At 36.5% G+C, this 16,688-nt stretch overlaps 1 protein-coding gene across 2 annotated transcripts in view; it reads left to right on the plus strand.

Moving 5' to 3' along the window:
* The window catches only part of tbl1x (transducin beta like 1 X-linked), a 30,729-nt gene that overhangs the window by 7,112 nt on the left and 6,929 nt on the right, over positions 1–16,688 (plus strand). The window contains exons 2-9 of one of the 2 annotated variants that reach the window (XM_079619682.1): positions 6,949–7,035; positions 7,459–7,604; positions 8,665–8,905; positions 9,279–9,411; positions 10,808–10,943; positions 13,000–13,063; positions 13,131–13,228; positions 14,449–14,509. In XM_079619682.1, coding sequence (XP_079475808.1) covers positions 6,978–7,035; positions 7,459–7,604; positions 8,665–8,905; positions 9,279–9,411; positions 10,808–10,943; positions 13,000–13,063; positions 13,131–13,228; positions 14,449–14,509 — 937 coding nt within the window. In that variant the 5' untranslated portion in view covers positions 6,949–6,977. Of the gene's footprint in view, positions 1–6,948; positions 7,036–7,458; positions 7,605–8,664; positions 8,906–9,272; positions 9,412–10,807; positions 10,944–12,999; positions 13,064–13,130; positions 13,229–14,448; positions 14,510–16,688 lie in introns of both variants that reach the window. The other variant, XM_079619681.1, reaches the window with a different exon arrangement.

The following is a 16,688-nucleotide window of genomic DNA, read 5'->3' on the forward strand; positions in this document are numbered from 1 at the left end:
AAGATTAATAAGCATTTGGTTAAGAGGAAAGACATTGCTATTTTCCACCAAAAATTTCGTGACGTTAGGGCTGGGACGGTATGGATTTTTTCTTACCGCGGGAATTTCTTGCTTTTCAACCACGGTAAGAAAAAATCCATACTGTCCCAGCTAGGCCTGTCGCGATAGTCGATAAATCGATTAATCGCACGATAAAAAAAAATGACCTCGATAATTTTTCTAGCCGCGATAATTTCATTTGCATACTTGTTTGTTATCCGCGACTGAATGACAACTCTCGTTTCCTTAGCGTAGGAGAAGTGAACCCTCTTGTCAGTTGCATTGTCTTTTGTGTGGGGAGGCGGCGCTTGTCAGTCACATGGACTTTGTGTGGGAAGGCGGGAGTGCTTGAGGTGACTGCCGAGAAGAGCGAAAAGACGAGACGGTTTCAAAGCCAAACGCGACAGCTTCAGTGTGGGAGCACTTCGGATTTAAACCGAATGACCGTGGTGAACCACTTAACCTGAGCGAGCCGGTATGTCGCATTTGTTGTAAAACAGTTAGGGCTGCCCCCAAATAGTCGACTAAATGTTAGTCGATATGAAGAGGGCTTGGTCGAATACATTTTCATTAGTCGGTTAGTCGCAAAAAAAAAAAAAAAAAAAAAAAATCACGTGAAAAAATTACGCAATCAGGGGCTGCGCACAATGCGCAGTCAGTGTATGACATGACATCAAAGCAACGAGAGATCAACGAGATCTATGGTGGTAACTAAAATAAACATTGTCACGTGTTTATTTCTTCTTCTCACCGATTCCCAGAGGTGGGTAGTAACGAAGTACATTTACTTCGTTACATTTACTTGAGTATTTTTTGGGGAAAATTGTACTTTTAAGAGTAGATTTAAATGTGGGTACTTTTTACTTTTACTCGAGTACATTTCTAATAAAAAAACGGTACTTTTACTTCGTTACGTTGAGCAACGTTCCTCTCGTTACTTTATTTTAATGCAATACGTGTTGTTAAATGCGTAGTTTATTCCAAGCGCGCTGTATCTTTTTTCTGGGCATGAGCGATGCTCAATTCACAAATGAATCACTCTTTTGAGTCGATTCTGTTCAAAGACTTCATCAAACAAGTGGGCAGATCTGTCTAAATCGGTTCGCGAATCAGTTTGTATGATCTGTTCAGTTTCCTGCACGCACTGAATCGTCTGAAGCGCTTTCAATTCACACTCGACTCGGAGTCGTAACAGGAAGATTTAAGAACATCAAGAAAGCTGGATGAAGTGGCTGTGGACCTACAGTACAGTCAAGTGAAAGCAAATCTGCAAATGCATAATTTTTGCCAGCGATGAAGATCTCTATTATCTTCGTATGCTGAGGACGATATATCCTGTGGAACGAATATCGTTCCACAGGACGATATTCGATTTAATTTCATTCAGGTAATACATTTTACAACCAAACAGATTATTACAATATGATAGCACTACTTCAAAGTATGACATTACCCGTTTTTTTGGACATAGGCCTATACATTACTTTATACAATAAATAAGCTACCATTGTCCACATATGAAATGAACACCCGCCATCCCGCGGTAATGTGTGTGTATTGCGCAGTGGCGTGCGAACTCAACTTGAAAACGAATGCCTTTGCCTGCCTTAGACACTGTTGACCAGTTTAAACATGCATGCAGAAATATACATTTGATTACATTTTGGAGAACAGACAGAAGAAGATCCGTCGATGTGCGTTTGATCGTCGTTTGTGTTCAGATGTTCAGTAGCGGTCAGCGCGAGCACATGTGAAGAGTTTGAACTCTTTCTTCTCTGTGTCAATGTTTCCCTTTACATGCCTTTAAATGCAAAACTCTGCAGATTCACTATATTTCGACATTGTCTAATAATCCAACTGTAGTTGTATAAGTTACTATTATACAAACCAAAGGACAGGCAATGATTTTCGGGCTACAGATGGCAGAAATAATGCTTGTCTCTTCTGTTTTTGTGGCAAAGATAGCCTATCTAATTATGATAATAATAGTCATTTAAATAAAAAATATCTAAATAATATCATGTTTTATATATATATATATATATCATATATAGGCCTATGATCCGAAGTAACTAACTATAGCTACTTGAGTAGTTTTCTCATTGGATACTTTTCTCATTGGATACTAATTATGATAATAATAGTCATTTAAATAAAAAATATCTAAATAATATCATGTTTTATATATATATATATATCATATATAGGCCTATGATCCGAAGTAACTAACTATAGCTACTTGAGTAGTTTTCTCATTGGATACTTTTCTCATTGGATACTAATTATGATAATAATCGTCATTTAAATAAAAAATATCTAAATCATATCATGTTTTATATATATATATCATATATATCGGCCTATGATCCGAAGTAACTAGTAACTAACTACTTGAGTAGTTTTCTCATTGGATACTTTTTTACTCTTACTCAAGTAACTATTAAGATTGTTACTTTTACTTTTACTTTGAGTAAATATTTCTAGAAGTACTTGTACTTTTACTTGAGTACAGTTTTTGGATACTCTACCCACCTCTGATGGTTTAGAAAGGACAATTACTCGAGTCGCCCCTTGTAGTTTCAACGAATAGTACAACGGCGAGCGCGTCAAGTTTAATTCTCCTCGACCGTTTGGAGAGGCGCGCGCGCAGTCAGCGGAGACTCGTGCTCGTGCGGACGCGTCGAGTATAAACAAGGCTTTAGCCCTGCAGGAGGGTGAGCCCGAACCGAAAAAGGAAAAGCAGGCCGAGATATCCATGCTGATGCCTATTGATGAGGAGGAGCATGCAGAAGAGATGAACTAAAAATGTACTTGGCAAATAAAATAAAGGTTGATTCGGGACCATTGGATAGGTGGCATTTTTTTTTACATCGATATCCAAAGCTCGCTAAAGCAGCTAAACGCCTCCACTGTATCGCTTCCACATCCACTCCATCAGAGCGCATCTTTTCAAAGGCCGGCTTCATTGTGAACAAGTCGAGAAGCTCCCTTCTTCCCAACAATGTGGACAAGCTGGTGTTCCTCTCACATAATATGAAAAAAATAAAATCGAATTGAAAGCTTAGGTAAGAATGCTTAATTTCCTTTTTGTAGTGTTTCTGTTTGCTATCCGTTAGGCTATAAAATAAAAACAACGGGTGTTTTATTTTATAACGGGTATAGGCTGTACAAAATTAAATAAATATTATTTTTATTTATTCGTTTTTATATAGCCTAATGCAGAAGTTGTTTTTTTTCTGTAAGAAAAATTAGTCTGATGTTTGCAATTTGTTGTTTCAGTTAACTCATACGTCGTCTTAATGGCAGTTTGCGGCTTTGCTCTGATATTTTTGATTTGTATTAGTGTTCTTTAAATTAGCCTATTTGTTCCACATTTTGTCTTAAATATAGCCTAGTTGTTCTAAACAATTTAATCAAATACTTAGGCTGTTGATTTGTTTGCCGCCTTCTTTTTTATTCTAAGTTTTGGCGTTGTGCGATGTGCCGTACATTTATTAAATTGTTCGGTTTTGTTAATTTTCCTTTTGAACAATATAAAAATTATATTAATTTTCCACTGTATTTTATTTTTATACCAAACAGCGTTTTTGATAGAGTATTTATTTGTTTTTTTTGTTTTTTTGCCTTGTTTTGTACTAGGCCTAAGTTACTAATAAGTTTATTTAATTTATTTTAAAGAACAAATTTTATTTTAGTTTATTCAAAACTGACATGTAACTGTTACAGTTTGTATTTTTTTGATAATAAATTATTAAAATGCGCAGGCAGTCTGATTGCCGTTTTATGTTATAATTAGCCTATAACGTGCACGCGCTGTATACTTTAAATGCTTTACTATTCTGTTTTAAGGGCTTCATTTTCATTTTGAACGCGCTAATATCATGCTTTAGCATTTTCTGTCATATGGAAGTGTTAAACTTCAACTTGGACTATACCTTTCCTTGTATATACGCAAGTTTTATATTAATATCATAAATGAACGATTATTCGACTAATCGCTAAAATGCAGGAGTGTTAGTCAACTAGGAATATCTTTAGTCGGGGGCAGCCCTAAAAACAGTATCGACTAAAACCCAGTGTTGTGCATGAACGCATTCAATGAACGACGTTCATATTTTCGCCGAACTGAACGAATCACTTTTCATACAATGAATGTGAACGAGAGATTTTTCGAGAGAACTCATCTGATTTTTTGTACATAGCATAGCCTGTTAGGATTTTAGTATCATAATGATTAGGCTAATAAATGCACGCACAATTATCCGTGAACTTGATTTGAACAAATGCCTTTCAACTTGTGTGTTTAAAATTCAGAATTAAATTAATGTGCAGAAATTTGTACAAATAGAGAGTAGGCTATGTAGGCCTCCTATACTGTTGTAGCCATAAAAAAAAAGCGTGTTTCATATTTGTTAAAATATTATAATGTTATTTTTTTTTTCCATTTATGTTGATTTATGAAAAGTGAACAGCACGACCGAGTAAGATAGATGCGCAATATGAGACATGGAGCGGGTCAGACATGATTTTGACCGTTGAAGTTGAAGTTGTTATAGAAAGCCTTTCTTTAAAGTGAATTTCGTTTTGTATAAATTGTATCTTAATTTTAATAAATTTTTCATCAACCAATTGCCTGTATTTAATGAATAGGCCGACGAAACAAATATAACGGAGGCGCCCGCGCTAGAAGCACATAGAGCACATCCTAACTTAACGAAACTCAGTGTATGCCTCACACAGACATGACAAATACACCAAATACACAAAGCTTGAAATGTCTTTAAACGAAATAATTCAAAACGAAAAAAGAAAAAGGCTACTCTCTGATTAATCCATTATTAGGCTTAGCCTATTTATGTGCATTTCTCTCTATAAGCGCGTTCTCACGGAGCTGGCGATCGTCAACTTCATCTTTGCAGCCGAGTCGACACTTTTAGAGAAAACACTTGTTTATTAATAAAAATCAATACACGCGTCACCGGATTTACAGATGCACGCACACATATTATTTCGAAATAACGAGATATTGTGTTGAAATAACATTATTATTAATAATAGCCTACATCTTTGTTAAAAGAATTTAACAAATGAACGTAAACTAGTTCATTTTTAGATATGTGAACTTAGTTCATAAAAAAAAAAAAAAAGAACTATGAACATGAACTAGTTCATTCTCATCTGTGTGAACTGAACTTTGAGCTAGTTCTTTTTAAGTATGAACTGGCACAACACTGCCGGTAACACAGTAAACATGCACATGCACCTGCACATAGATGAAAATGGTCTCAGATCGACAATATTATCGTTTATCGCGATAATTTCTTGGACAATTTATCGTCCAGCAAAATTTGTTATCGTGACAGGCCTAGTCCCAGCCCTAACGTCACGAAATTTTTGGTGGAAAATAGCGGTAAACCGCTTTAACCCCTGACCCCCCCCCCCCCCCCCCCCCCCCCCCCCTGATTTCACGCAAACACCAGCGCACACACCAGAGGCTAAGGCAATTAAACATAATAAGGAGCACGTTTATTACATATATTATTTCACATTTAGAACAGAAATGGATAGATGTCTAAATAAAGTGCTGGCAAAACGAAATATAGGCTAGGTTGCTTTAAGTTTTTTGTTATACAGACTTTGTTAAATGTTGTTACCTCAGAAAAAAAACGAGCACACTTTGAAATAGTCAAATTTTCATCAGGCAGTAATTAAATTATATTCCATATTTATGTTTACATAATATAATGTTATTTTATTATTTTAATTTAATCTATGTTGATTACCGGTATATGAAAAGTGAACAGCATGAGTAAGATCATCAGATGGGTCAGAGATTATTTTGACCACTTTAGTAAGTTTTGTTTTGTAAAAAGCCTTTCTTTAAATTGAATTTCGTTTTGTATAAATTGTATCTTAATTTTAATCAATGTTTCATCAACCAATTGCCTGGAATTAATAAATAAGAAGCAAATATAGCAGACATATAATCAGGACGCGGAGGCGCCCGTGCGATCTCTTGCATTGCATTTCGTAGAGAAGACTTTACTCTGTGAAAATATTTATTTATTTTTGTCCCTGTGCGCCGATGGGAATTCTGGGGATACAACAGAGCCAATAGGCGATACTACGGACTTAATATATCTTTGCTGCATTGGATCAGTCTCCTTTCTAGAACAGCCTTAGCTTTCTAGCCTCGCGGCAGCAGCGGCTTGCATCGCACATAGACCTTAAAACAATCCGCGGATGGCGGGCGGGTGCGGTTTTGGAAATTGGTCAAAAAACGTTGGTGCGGATGGTGAACGGATGATGAGTTTTGTGATGCGGTTGCGGATGAAATAATAGCCGATCCGCGTATCTCTAGAATGGAATCTATATTATGCGTCATGAATCATTGCGTTCCCCAACTCTTGAAAGGTCAGATTTTCTCCATCGTTTGATAAGTTTTGTTTAGAAAACCTTGAATCCATGTAAGACACAATGTTATTAGACATAATCCATGTCATTAGAATTAGAATCAATTAATTCATGTCATTAGACCCAACGTGCACACATGTGCATGTTTTTTTTTTGTTTTTTTTTTGCGGTGGTGACTCCCATTGGTCCGTGGTGATGATGTGACAGGTGGGCGTGGCTCTGAGACTCCGCCCCCTTTGACCTGGAAAGCGAGTCTGTCAGCGAGTGAACAAACACTGAAGTGTTAATTGCATTAACAACTCAAGGATTTTCATATCTATAATTAACCTAATGAATGATACCAGTTTCTCCAGTTTGGGTTATTGGTAGACTGATTGTGTGTGTGTGTGTGTGTGTGTGTGTGTGTGTGTGTGTGTGTGTGTGTGTGTGTGTGTGTGTTTTTAGACCTCTGAGATGATGGTGTTGAGATGATGTAATGTTGTGTGTGTCCTGTAGGGGGCGCTCCTCCTCTGAGCCGAGTGAAGATGAGCATTACCAGTGATGAAGTCAACTTCCTGGTGTACAGATATCTGCAGGAGTCAGGTAAACAGTGTGTGTGTGTGTGTGTAAGGGGATTTACTGATGAGAAATCACCCAAAATCACAAGATCAGCCAAAACAAAACGGGTGCAAACCGGCTTTGAGACACACACTGCCGTTTAAAAGTTTGGGGTCAGTAAGAGTTTAATGTTTTTAAAAGAAGTTTCTTCTGCTCATCAAAGCTGCATTTATTTGATTAAAAATACAATTTTTTTTTAAAAAGTGAAATATTATTATAATGTAGATCATCAGTTCTCTATGTGAATATATAGTAAAGTGTAATTTATTCCTGTGATCAAAGCTGAGTTTATCATCATTACTCCAGTCTTCAGTGTCACATGATCCTCAGTGTCACATGATCCAGTATAATATGATGATCTGATGCTCGAGACACATGTATGAGTCCTCTCTCGTCTGTGTTCTGCAGGTTTCTCTCACTCGGCGTTCACGTTCGGCATCGAGTCGCACATCAGTCAGTCCAACATCAACGGGGCGCTGGTCCCGCCGGCGGCGCTGATCTCGGTCCTGCAGAAGGGCCTTCAGTACGTGGAGGCCGAGATCAGCATCAACGAGGTCAACACCACACACTACATATGCAGTGGTTCTCAGACGTTTTGCATCGCTTCCCTCCTTCTTAAAAAAAAAAGGCCATAAATACAAAAAAATAGTAATAATACAAAAAAAAAAAACGTGCAATGAAAAACACTTGCAAGAGTTTAGAACAACAGTAAGAGAATAATAATACAGAACTTTTACATTAAATAAACAAAAATATTCAAATATTTCAGTGAGGCTTTGGATGAACAATAGAAAAGTGCAAATATATAACTACTGGTCTTTTCACCGGAACACACACACACACACACACACACACACACACACACACACACGAGCATGATTCGCTGAAGAGGTAATCTAGACCAGCTGTACGTCATAATAAATAAACTTGTATTTAACTTTTGTTTTTTTATTTATCAAAATGCTTAATTATATTCCTGTATAAACTACATTTTCACTGCCTATGAAGCAAGAATAAGCAATTATGGAAACATTATACATTTTATGTTGTTTTACTATCATTGAAAAACTACAATTTTTATATTTTTTTATACGTCTGAACAGTTTTTATTACAACAAGTTGTATATATTTTATTATATATTATATAATATATTATTTTATTATTAATATTTTATTTCAAGGAATGAAAATGTTTTTTATAGTTTAGGTTTTAGTTAATAACCCTGATCCGAACTTTTGAACATTTGATATTAAAAAAGAAAACATTTAAGCCTTGATATATTAAATGCTTACATTTATCTATGATTTTATATTATTATTATTATTATGAACAATATTTTATTTATAATACATAAATAATCATTTAATAAAATTGTGACGAATATAAAATAATAAAATCTTAAAGTCATGGAATATTTTTTAAATTTGAATTCCTAGTCACGCCAAGCTCTATAATATCTTGAAAACTATCTTTGAAATGATCACAAAACTTCATCATTGAACCACGAAGCAATATAAGTGCTTCCCGGAGGATTGCTCTTCTCCTTCAGGATTTTGCTCAGATTTGCTCTAGATTTGGTGTGTGTGATTGTGATGTTGTGTGTGATCTCTCAGGATGGCACCGTGTTCGACGGCCGGCCGATCGAGTGCCTGTCGCTCATCGACGCCGTGATGCCAGACGTGGTGCACACCAGGAAACAGGCCATCAGGGACAAACTCTCACAACAACAACAACAACATCAGCATCAGCAGCAGCAGCATCAGCAGGCCGTCGACTCCTCGACCCTTCAGTCGCACGCCATGAGGAACGGAGACGCCGCTCTCAACGGCGAGGAGAACGGCACACACACACTTAGTGAGTCATTCAACTTAATATTCAGCAATATTACTGATCTCCTGCATTGACAGCATTACCGTATTTTCCGGACTATAAGTCAGCCGCTCCGTTAATGTTACAAAAGATTATATTTCAAATAAATGCTGTCCTTTAGAACTTTCTATTCATCAAAGAAACCTAAAAAAATGTGTACACTGGTTTCAACATTGATAATAATCGTGTGTGTGTGTGTGTGTGTGTGTGTGTGTGTGTGTGTGTGTGTGTGTGTGTGTGTGTGTGTGTGTGTGTGTGTGTGTGTGTGTGTGTGTGTGTGTGTGTGTGTGTGTGTGTGTGTGTGTGTGTGTGTGTGTGTGTGTGTGTGTGTGTGTGTGTGTGTGTGTGTCAGTGTCAGATCACCACGTGGAGGCGATGGATGTGGAGGACGAGGCCCAGATTCCTGCCAGTAAAGCCACGGTTCTGCGGGGTCACGAGTCCGAGGTCTTCATCTGTGCCTGGAACCCCGTCACTGACCTCTTGGCCTCAGGGTGAGCTGACCTCTGACCTCTAGGCTCGGGTATCGTTTCAGTGATTCCGCTTATCGAATCGGGTTCTTATCGATTCTTGTTTCTAAGTCCAATATTTTTTTGTAGAGGAAAAAATCTATCTTTTATTCTTGCCCCTTTTAAAGGTGCAGTGTGTGTTTTAGTGGCATCTAGTGGTGAGGTTGTGAATTGCACCCAACAGAAGTTTAAAGTCTTGAGTCCGAATCTCTTACTCGAGTGCAAGTCATTTTTGTAATATCATTTAGTAAGATTATTTCTTCTAAAATATTCCAAACTTTGAGGCAGAGGATGAGATGATGTGATGTTGTGCTCAAATACAATCCACTTAACTCGCTCCACAGCGCCACCCAGTGCATTTACTTATAACTGCGAGTTAGTGCTTGGGATTTAGCATGCATTCACTGCATTTATGGCAATGTAATAAAATTCTAATAGTATTTTATTTTTCGAATGATAATTACAGATCGAATATTTGAAAATTAAAATATATTTGCACACTTATTAGATTTATTGCACTTATTGCACACACACTAGATTTGCCTAGTCTTATCGAATCCCTGGTTTTTGGAAATTTGTTACCGGTTCTAAAATGAAATCGGTTCTCGATACCCAACCCTACTGACCTCTGACCTCAAGGTTTCTGTGATGGTGTTATCAAATGTATAAGGAAAACTCTCACTAAAACTATTTTTCTGTCTATTATGTATAATTGGTTTATTGTATTACGGCAGTTTTAAAAAGTGAACTTTACATTGAAAAAGTGAAAAAGTTACATAATTTCATGTTTATTGTTATTAAAAAAAAAGTTTTTATATGAAATATATATTTTCATAAACATGTTTTACTCTAAAACTGAGAAAATCAAAGCCATAAATCTAAACAAGTTCAAAATGTAAGCCTGATATCTCTGACCTCAGGTTCTGTGATGATGTTATAAAATGTGCTTGATATCCTGTATAATACATCGTATGGGTCAAAATTATCGATTTTTCTTTTATGCCAAAAATCATGAGGATATTAAGATCATGTTCATGAAGATATTTAGTAAATGTCCTACCGTAAATATATAAAACATGTATTTTTGTGAGTGAATGCAGCACAATCGTGAACATAAATGCACAACTTTAAAGGAGATTTTCTCAATGTTTACATTTTTTTGCTCCTCAGATTCCAGATTTTCAATATTCATATCTCGACCAAATATTGTCCTATCATAACAAACACACATCAATGGAGAGATTATATATTCAGCTTTCAGATGATGCATACATCTCAGTTTCTAAAATGGACCCATGTGACTGGTTGTGTGGTCCAGGTTCACATATGTAAAACTCTCACTGAAAGTGTGTTGTGTAATGGGTGTGTTGTGTTCCGGCAGCTCTGGCGACTCGACGGCTCGCATATGGAACCTGAATGAGAACAGCGGCTCGACTCAGCTGGTCCTGCGGCACTGCATTCGAGAGGGAGGACAAGACGTTCCCAGCAACAAGGACGTCACCTCGCTGGACTGGAACGTGAGTGTGTTGCTTCTACGGCATAGTGTGTTGCATATCTCCACATGTGACCCTGGATCACAAAACCACAAAGTCTCGAGGCGCGCGGGTATATCTCTGGCAAAAGGACCTTTAGTGCTACTACATTAAATCCATGGGGAATGTTGCTGATTTGATTTATATTATCCATATATAAGGGTGTCATCGATCGAAATTAAGTCACAATCTCGATCATCGAATTAAAAAATGGAATCGTCGATGCTGCCACGCCCCCATGTTACGTTCGGTCGGCTTGTCAAGCGGAAAAAACCCGTTTATATACTGTCTATGAAAAAAACAAGAACTAGTTTCTCTTACAAAAGAGAAACTAGATCGCAGGTTATTTTGTTTAAGTTTTCAATTGACTGAAATAAGTTATTGTTACATTAGGTTCTTAATAAATGTTTTAAATTTGACAATGTAGTGTGGTACATTGTTAACAAAGGTCAGATATTATGCATAAAAGTCTGGTCTAAAAATGGCATAACCTGTTCATTAAAAAAAAAAAAAAAAAAAAAAAAATGAGAATCGAATCGAACTGTGACCTTTAGAATCGAAAATGTAATCGAATCGAGGATTTGGAGAATCGTGACACCCCTATCCATATATATATATTTACAGGTGAAACTAGAAAAATATGGAGCAAAAGTTAATTTATTTCAGTAATTCAACTTAAAAGGTGAAACTAATATATTATATAGACTCATTACATGCAAAGTGAGATATTTCAAGCCTTTATTTTAGGGGTGCACCGAAATTTCGGTCGCCGAAAATGGCATTATCGGTTTCGGGCCGAAAGAAAAAAGCCAGCCGAAAATGAATGTCAACCGCGCCCCTCCCATCCGTGCTCAAGCAGGTTTCACTCACGGTCGAGCTGTTTGCACGCGTCTGCAAAGATTGAGCATGTCAGCGGTATGGAAGTATTTTAAAGTTTCAGATGAGGACAACCAGCGCCGCCGCTCCCACCACGCGCATGAGCTGAGAGGGCACCAAAAAATAGCGTAATGAAAAATCAATAATTATAATGCCGATATTATTTCAGTATAGAAATACAGACATCCCAAGTCTCCCGGAAGTTCCGGGAGTCTCCCGCATATTGATAGCGGCTCACTGATGCCCGCGAATTAGTTAAAATCTCCGGAATCTAGAGCGAGCGCGCCCGCGAGACAGAGACTCCAGAGAAACCGTGTAGCGCGTGCACGGCAGAGAGGGAGAGAGAGCAAGAGACCGCGCGCGTGTGCCTCATGAAGCGCATGCAATATAAAATATATATAATATATAAAATATTTTAGGTTTTTTTATGTAACTGTTAGTGGTAATAAAAGTTTGATGATTATTCTATTGGTTTGTGATTTTTTTTTAAATTTCAGATCCATTAAAAATTAAGCAATATAAATAAATATATATTAAAGTTTTTAAAAGAAGCCATTTTCGGTATTGGTTTCGGTTTTCGGCCAAGTGCATCCTAAATTTTCGGTATCGGTTTCGGCCCAGAATTTTCATTTCGGTGCATCACTACTTTATTTATTTATTTTACTTTTATTATGGCTTACAGATTATGAAAACCCCAAATTCAAAATTAGAATACTGTGAAAAGGTTTTCATAAGCTGTAATAATCATCAAAATTATAACTAATAAAGGCTTGAAATATCTCACTATGCATGTAATGAGTCTATATAATATATTAGTTTCACCTTTTAAGTTGAATTACTGAAATAAATGAACTTTTGCACCATATTTTTCCAGTTTCACCCGTATATTATAATAATTAAATCTATATATTATTGTTGTTGCGTATTAAATATTGAGCTGTTTTCCCAATGTGGATCATGTTTCATGAAACAACAAAGAACATGAAGATCCAGTGATCAGATTATTGTTGTTGCATTGAGTATTAAACCATTGTATTGCTCAGTAAATCATTATTTAATATCACTTATTTAAGGATATTTTCTAATTATATTAAATTAAATTAATTATATAACGGGGAATGTTTCATCATTAGTTCATTATATATATCTTTGTGTGTGTCTGTAGAGCGAAGGCACTCTCTTGGCAACCGGATCTTATGACGGATTTGCCCGAATATGGACGAAAGACGGTAAGTGTGCTAACGCTGGGAGCTAATGCCGCTCGCGCGAGCCTGATGCTATCTGATGTTTTAACAGGGAATCTGAGTAGCACGCTTGGCCAACACAAAGGACCCATATTTGCACTGAAGTGGAACAAGAAAGGCAACAGCATTCTGAGCGCTGGAGTCGACAAGGTGAATATATGACAATGACTTTTATTACATTTACACGTTTGCATTATTGCATTCAATGTCTATGTGATTAGTTTATGCAATCAATGCATGCACAATGCATTAACCTTATAATTCTTTAATTGTTTTCTTCACTTGTCTTTAAATCTGAACTGATTTTATCAAGGAAAAGTAAGAATAACTTTGATATTGTTAGTAATATTTCAACTAAGCTGAAGTTTACTTGATTATCCAGACATTATTTATTAGAAAAGTATTAAATTTGATCGTCTTTTGTGCAAGGTTTATTTGTTCATCGCTCAATCATCATTATATTGCATTGCATTATGTTTTAAAACTACTGAGCTTTGATCATAAGACTAAGCATGCAAATATCATCTTACTAAGACATGTTATTGGCAGATATTCATATTTATATGCATTTTATGTAAGTATCTACTATACTAGTTTAAAAAGTTTTAAAAAAAGATAGTAAAAAAAATCAATAGGTTTAAAATAATAAATAAATTTAAATTTATTAAAGAAGAATAAAATAAGAAATTATAATAAAATACATGTAAAAAATTATTTCAATAAATTAGATTAAAATTAACAAAAAATTAAATAGAGATGACAATAAATAAAAATTAGATGAAATGTAAATGTTTTTACAAATAATTGTAAAAAAATAATTCAAATAAATTAATTCAAATAAAAAATATGAAATAAATATTAGATTAAATAAAGGAAAATATGCAACTATAATAAAATAAATGTAAATACAATAAATAAATATTAGATTACAATAAATAAAACTTTATTAAAACTTTAAAGATTGTATAATAAATTAGATTTAAAATAAGTGTAAATGATTTTAATATATTGTATTAAAATGAAAATAAGCAAAAATGATCATACATATTAAATTTTAAATGATAAAAATAAGTAAAAATAATAAATAACAAATACATTTGATTAAAATAAACAAAACAAAATTTTAATAAAATAAAAATGAGATGAAATATATTACATTTGATTAAAATATGTGTAAAAATGATTCAAATAAAAAATTTTAAAGGAATAAAATAAATAAATATTAGATTATATTAGCCTCTGAGCTCCATATTTGCACTATATCAGACTAAAAGTCTAAATATGAAACCCAACATGTGTCCGGCTCTACAGGGTTGAGATGGAGGGAATTATTCCCTATAATCAGTTGTTCATTTGTTCTCGTTCTGCAGACGACAATCATTTGGGACGCACATACAGGCGAAGCCAAACAGCAGTTCCCCTTTCATTCTGGTGAGTTCACAACCTCTGAGTATAGGTCAGGTGTCAAAGGCCACTGGATTTTAATCATGCGTTGTGTGTAGGGTTGGGTATCGTTTGAATTTTAATGATTTCGATTCTGCTTATCGATGCCTAATTTCGATTCCAATAAGGTAATAATAAAAAACATAGATATCATTCACATTTAGTCTTATTGCAAAACAATTTTTGCTGAATATCATGATCAGAAATCAACAGAGTAAACGACGCTTACACAAGAAACGTCTGAAAACACCACAGAAAAACAACTAGCCGAACTAATATAAACTTCAAGCATTGTTAAAGACAAGTAAACACTAAAAATGAACAAATACAAATTAGCAAACGCACAAATAGATACAACCAAACAAGGATACGATTGAAATTAACTGAGTTTTTCAGGTACAGAATCACCGGTCAGATAGAGATGTGGCGGTTAATCGACACTGGCGTCACCGGCGGGGCTTTTAAAAAGCTAATTTGAAAGTGAAACTAAAATGCGCACGTCCGCACGGGTGTTCATTATGGTACAGAGCGAGAGCGATTTTAATTAATGCCTATGGCTAGTAATGATCTGCAAACGCTCGTTTCTCGCCGTGGACACGCACCGTTATGAACGCCTGTGCACATTTTAGTTTCGCTTTCAAATTAGCGCCGATTCGGGAGCGGATTGCTTGAATGGTGAGTTCATTAGCCTAGTTACGTTTTTAATTGCGGTGTCTGTTCTCTAACTGAACTCAATTGTTTAATATTATAAAACGGTTAGTTCCAGTCCTTGATTCTGATTGGTTAATAGCTGCGTTTTATTCAGCTGCACAATAGCATAAAGAACATATACCTGAGGCTGAATAGGCTAAACTAACATTAGCCAGCGAGTCCAACAAGTTACCGGTCAGCAAGTTCTCCAAGCTCCCGATCTCACTCCACAACACTGAATCCATTGAGTTCCTCCTCGGTGTCGCTTCTGAACGACTCCGCTAACTAGAGCGCCCTCTCGCGGCTGTAGACGGTAATGTTTTCTCTTGGTTCATCTCAGTCAGTATGAATTAATTTTGATATATAAGTCGCACCTGACTATAAGTCACAGGACCAGCAAAACTATGAAAAAAAGTGCGACTTATAGTCCAGAAAATACGGTAAGCTGTTGCTGGCCAGGGACTACTTTTTCCAGCGGAAGGAAGGCTTTTAGTGATTTTACTTCATGAAAGTTGCACTAATACATATTTTTTGGCTTTAATATTTGTAGTGTGTGGTAACCGTTTTATAAAAGCAATAAGATACTCAAGGCAAGTGCTGTGTCATGAATAAGTCCCGGCTGAAGGGCGTTGTTAGGCACGACGCAAAGCGCTTTGAGTGTCCAGAAAGGCGCTATATAAATGTAATGAATTATTATTATTAGTCCAGTGCGACTTATAGTCCATATAGTCCAGTGCGACTTATAGTCCATATAGTCCAGTGCGACTTATAGTCCATATAGTCCAGTGCGACTTATAGTCCATATAGTCCAGTGCGACTTATAGTCCATATAGTCCAGTGCGACTTATAGTCCATATAGTCCAGTGCGACTTATAGTCCAGTGCGACTTACGGTACGTTCACACGGGGCGTCAGCGTCAACGCTTCCCATTGACTTTGAATGGGTGACGTCAAGCGTTGCCGAAAAGGATTGTGGATCCGTCGGCGGCGCTTCACTGGCGTTGCTCGCGGCAGAAGTTGAGAATTTTTCAACTTCTGCCGCGAGCAACGCCAGTGAAGCGCTGCAGACGGAAGCGTCAGCCAATCAGGATCGCTCTATGCAAATACAGTAGCCAGGCGGCAGCCAATCACGTTCATCACGTTCATCCTGTCATTCCTGTCTAATTTCATTGGCTGACGCTGCTATGACCATGGCGTCTGCCAAACTTCAGCCACGCCTTCCGTCAAGCGTTGACGCTGAAGCCCCGTGTGAACGTACCGTTATAGTCCAGTGCGACTTATAGTCCATATAGTCCAGTGCGACTTATAGTCCAGTGCGACTTATAGTCCAGTGCGACTTATAGTCCATATAGTCCAGTGCGACTTATAGTCCAGTGCGACTTATAGTCCAGTGCGACTTATAGTCCAGTGCGACTTATAGTCCAGTGCGACTTATAGTCCAGTGCGACTTATAGTCCAGTGCGACTTATAGTCCAGTG

The sequence above is a fragment of the Phoxinus phoxinus genome (assembly GCF_949152265.1).
Source record: "Phoxinus phoxinus genome assembly, chromosome: 7".
Lineage (NCBI taxonomy): Eukaryota > Metazoa > Chordata > Actinopteri > Cypriniformes > Leuciscidae > Phoxinus > Phoxinus phoxinus.